The sequence below is a fragment of the Hydractinia symbiolongicarpus genome, chromosome 13 (assembly GCF_029227915.1).
Source record: "Hydractinia symbiolongicarpus strain clone_291-10 chromosome 13, HSymV2.1, whole genome shotgun sequence".
Lineage (NCBI taxonomy): Eukaryota > Metazoa > Cnidaria > Hydrozoa > Anthoathecata > Hydractiniidae > Hydractinia > Hydractinia symbiolongicarpus.
The window spans coordinates 13,280,298-13,284,031 of record NC_079887.1 but is presented as its reverse complement, the minus strand read 5'-3'; the positions used below and the strand labels follow the sequence as shown (position 1 = coordinate 13,284,031).

General features: G+C 30.9%; 1 protein-coding gene across 2 annotated transcripts; it reads left to right on the top strand.

The window, feature by feature from the left end:
• Nucleotides 1-388: 388 nt before the first annotated feature.
• Nucleotides 389-3,501, top strand: LOC130623598 (uncharacterized). Of its 2 annotated transcripts, XM_057439102.1 has the most exons (8): nucleotides 390-690; nucleotides 968-1,119; nucleotides 1,344-1,470; nucleotides 1,590-1,773; nucleotides 2,607-2,628; nucleotides 2,841-2,940; nucleotides 3,078-3,121; nucleotides 3,209-3,501. In XM_057439102.1, the coding sequence occupies exons 1-8, from the start codon at nucleotides 426-428 to the stop codon at nucleotides 3,416-3,418; spliced, it is 1,104 nt and encodes a 367-aa protein (XP_057295085.1). In that variant the 5' UTR covers nucleotides 390-425; the 3' UTR covers nucleotides 3,419-3,501. The 2 variants fall into 2 exon arrangements, with proteins under 2 accessions (XP_057295086.1, XP_057295085.1); XM_057439103.1 differs by lacking the exon at nucleotides 968-1,119 and having other exon boundaries at nucleotides 389-690.
• Nucleotides 3,502-3,734: the final 233 nt, after the last annotated feature.

The window sequence follows — 3,734 nt, the reverse complement described above, 5'->3', positions numbered from 1 at the left end:
TGCGTTATAATAATTTTTATAGAGTATTTTTTTACATTTTTGTCTTCTCTATTTGAATATATTTTCGTATATTGCGTAACATTGATTGTCAGAAGTTTTCTACACTTGAGGTACTTTTTTAGTTGGCTGGTACCTCTACTCTCGAAATTGCGTGTGGGGTGAGATTATGCTTGCGACGAAAGTTCTTAACATACTTAGCAAACAAGTTTTACTTTCCGTTCTGGAAATCTAATACGCAGAATACACAATTAAACCAAACCTCCCCCGTAAACGGACAAAAGTAATTACTTCTTAAGTAATTACAAAAATTGATCCATTTTATTCAGTAAATTCCTTTTTAATAAATAAAAAGTATTTTCTATAGTTGTGAAAGTTATCTAGAAAGAATATTGATTCATATCACTTTAATTAAAAAACATAAATACATGTTAGTAGATGGTAAGATGAAGTTGGTAAAAAAATCAAGTATTTACATGAGCGTTATATTCTTGTTATATGTTGTCGAATGTCTAAAGGTTTCTAGAAAATACAGAGATGTAATACAAAATGTAAACAAGTCGGAATGTGATCAACTTAGTAACACGGTGTGGGGAAGGTCAAACGGTCTATGTAAATGCAGCAGTAGAGACAGGACGTTTCATATTGTTAATGGTACAGCAGGTTGCTTTAGACGTTCAAAAATCTCACCAGGTACCTACTATGCCATTATGTTTTTGAATTATTTAGTTATTCTCTAATCTAAGTTTTCCTTTCATTATTTTAAAAACACTGCCACGAATTGTCATTGAAAAGTATCTTAAAACGTCATAAACAAGGGAATTTATTTTAGGCTACCATTTTGACAGTTACCTCTGTCTTTTTATCTCAGTCAGTGTGTAAGATGCTGCTTGACAACTTCTGGAATAAACTCCCCTCTTGATGAGATGATATTATTTTAAATTATGAATGCATTTCTTCTTGATGTTAGGATGTAAAAAAGATGTCTTGAAGTCTCAAAAAATATATCGCGACATGGAAGATTGTCAACATTATTCACTATTGGCATGGAATAGCATTGCCCAAAGTTGGGTGAATATTCATATTAAAGAACATTTTGATGGAGAAGGACTTAATATTTGGGTATTTAATTTTCATTAAACTAGTCAAGTAAATGATAAAAGAACAAAGATCTAATAATTAAAGTACTTATTGCGCACTAAACGTAGATAATTTCATACTCTGCGTCTAAAATGTCTTATTTTGGATTATAGGCATTTTCCTATTTTAATTACATAAATGTCTCATTGACATTCCTCAAAATGTCATCTGGTTATGTCGAAGTAGTAAAAATGAATTCTGTTTAGCTCAATGGAAAATTGAATAATATTAAAGGAAGATTGGTTAAATTACTTTGTGGCAAGCGAAAAAATCCTTCAACACATGTTATTTCAGCTGATTGCTACGTATATAAAAAATTTGGAACATATACTTGTAAGTAATTATTGAATAAATGATCATCTTTTAAGTAGATTGGATTTAGAACATTATCAAACCGTTTCTACAACAAGCTATATTCTAGGAACATTTGCACGGATTTATCAATTTTTTAGATTACACAACAATAACAGCAAAAACTTCAACACCAATTTCAACAACGACTTCGAAACAGATCACAACAAAATCAGCAATGACATTGAAAGAAAACTCAAATGGAAATAGCAACAGTATTATCATTGGAAGCGCATGCGCTATGGTTGTAATTGTTGTACTAATTTTGATTGTATTAATTGTAAGGTAAAATTAATTAACGTACTTATTGCATATTTGTTTCGCTACTTAATGTAAATCAGGTCTTGCTGTATCGATTAGAAAATAAGGATAAGTGAGTGATTAAAGGTGTTTTACAGTGACGATGTAAAACAAACAGTCACATGTCAATTAGTTTTATCTGCTGGAAGCTTTCGGACCCAAAAGCGTAATAAGAGTCGTATATACCGATGCAAATAATTGTGGAATGTGCAGAAAATAAATTAAGTTTTCTTCGATTGAGAAAAGCGAAATAAAAGATGCTAACATTACACTTTATCTTCACATACAATTCTGTATGATATATACGCAGGTTTAACCCTATTTGTTTTTTTTTGGAAATTTGCCAAAATGTTGCCATGGCAACACTTTTTTTATGTTGAGAAAAAATCTAAATCAATGTTTGACTACTGATACAGGCAGTTGTACTTGGTGTTGGAAATTTACATGCTAACATAAATATTGATCCTGAATTCAAATAATTTAGTCATTCCTTTGGCAAATTATCAGGAAATATTGAATATGTTAATCCGGATCAAAAAATTGTTGCCTATATACAAAACTGAGTACCAAAAGTTACTCAAAATTTTTCATAACAGAACCAGTTGCTTTTTGAAAAAAGTGATGTTACCAAAGCTTAGATGTTACAAACTAATGTAAAATAGTCTGTTTTCTGTCGATTCTTTATTCCTGTTAAGAATTTCAACTTTCCTAAAAAGATTAATTGTTAATAACGCTCTGATTGCAATTTTAATGCACAAGATCAAATCTCTTTATATTTTCCAACACATGATTATTCAGTTATTAATTTTTATTTCTAGGTGGAAGAAAGCCAACAGAACGGTGTGTTTTCTCAAAAAGCTAAATTATTTTATTGCTATTTAAGCAGCTTCAACATTAGCTTTGCGTTTTTGCGGAAATCATCCTAATGTGGTAGACATTGTTTTAATAGATATTTGAACATCACGAAATGTAGTTGTTTCGCTCATAAACAGTAAGTATAATTAGCGTAGCCTTAATTGCTATAATCTTTTTTTAAAAATTTCACTTCCTAGCCGTCAAATTCTACGGTAAAGAGTCCAAGTTGCGTGGATAATAATAATCAGGGAAGCTTGAAAACAAATAATTATGCATCTGATAATTATGCTACAGCAGGTAAGATTGTGTTTACTGAATTTATTGTCATTATTCGTTTTGTTTGTTTGTTTGCTGGTTTATTTGTTTGTTTTTACTGTTTTTGCTGTTATTATAGTCTTTGTTGTTGTTGCTTTCATATTATGAACTCTATTTAGATTTGCAGATGGTTTCTCATTTACAATATAAAAAGGGTGAAAAGGTAAAATTCGCAATTCGCATTTTCATTTCTATAAAGTAATTAACCAATGAAATCAATAAATCAACCAAAATCATACTAACAATTTAGGCGAAAGAAGAAGAGATTTATAAAGAGATAGATAAAAATGGAGTCTTTGATGAAGATTATGCACAGCTGTCTTACTGCAACAGCGTACAAACATCATTGCAAAATGATGGATTAAATGAACCGCTGTACTTTGAAACAGCGATAGAAGCTGACACGGAGAATAAATTGGTGTCTGAACCAGTATATGTGGAAACAGTCCCGGAGGATTGAATACGAAGAAAGAATGGATTTAGTATTTATTGGCATGAAGGCTATGTACAAATGACGTTAACGTATGTTTTAAAAAGAGTGTTGATTAGTTGTCTTTACTAAAGATAAAAATAATCATCATCCCAATCTTCTTTTCGTGTTATGACAGTACCTCTGCGACTCGTCTCCTCCATCAAGTAAAAAGTGATTTTAAAGGGGCTACGAAACGGCTGTTGATTTTAAATCTAGTGACTTGCACGAAAATCGAGCTAATGGCAGTGGTCCTTGCTTTTAACTCAAACTTTGTAATAAAATAAACGCCAAAACCTTCGACTAG

What these genes read in the sequence shown, in the direction of transcription:
- LOC130623598 (XM_057439102.1), top strand. Translation starts at nt 426, where the DNA reads ATGTTAGTAGATGGTAAGATGAAGTTGGTAAAAAAATCAAGTATTTAC. An exon ending in ACGTTCAAAAATCTCACCAG is followed by an intron (nt 691 to 967) that starts GTACCTACTATG and finishes TCTTGATGTTAG; the next exon opens with GATGTAAAAAAGATGTCTTG. An exon ending in TGATAATTATGCTACAGCAG is followed by an intron (nt 2,941 to 3,077) that starts GTAAGATTGTGT and finishes AACTCTATTTAG; the next exon opens with ATTTGCAGATGGTTTCTCAT.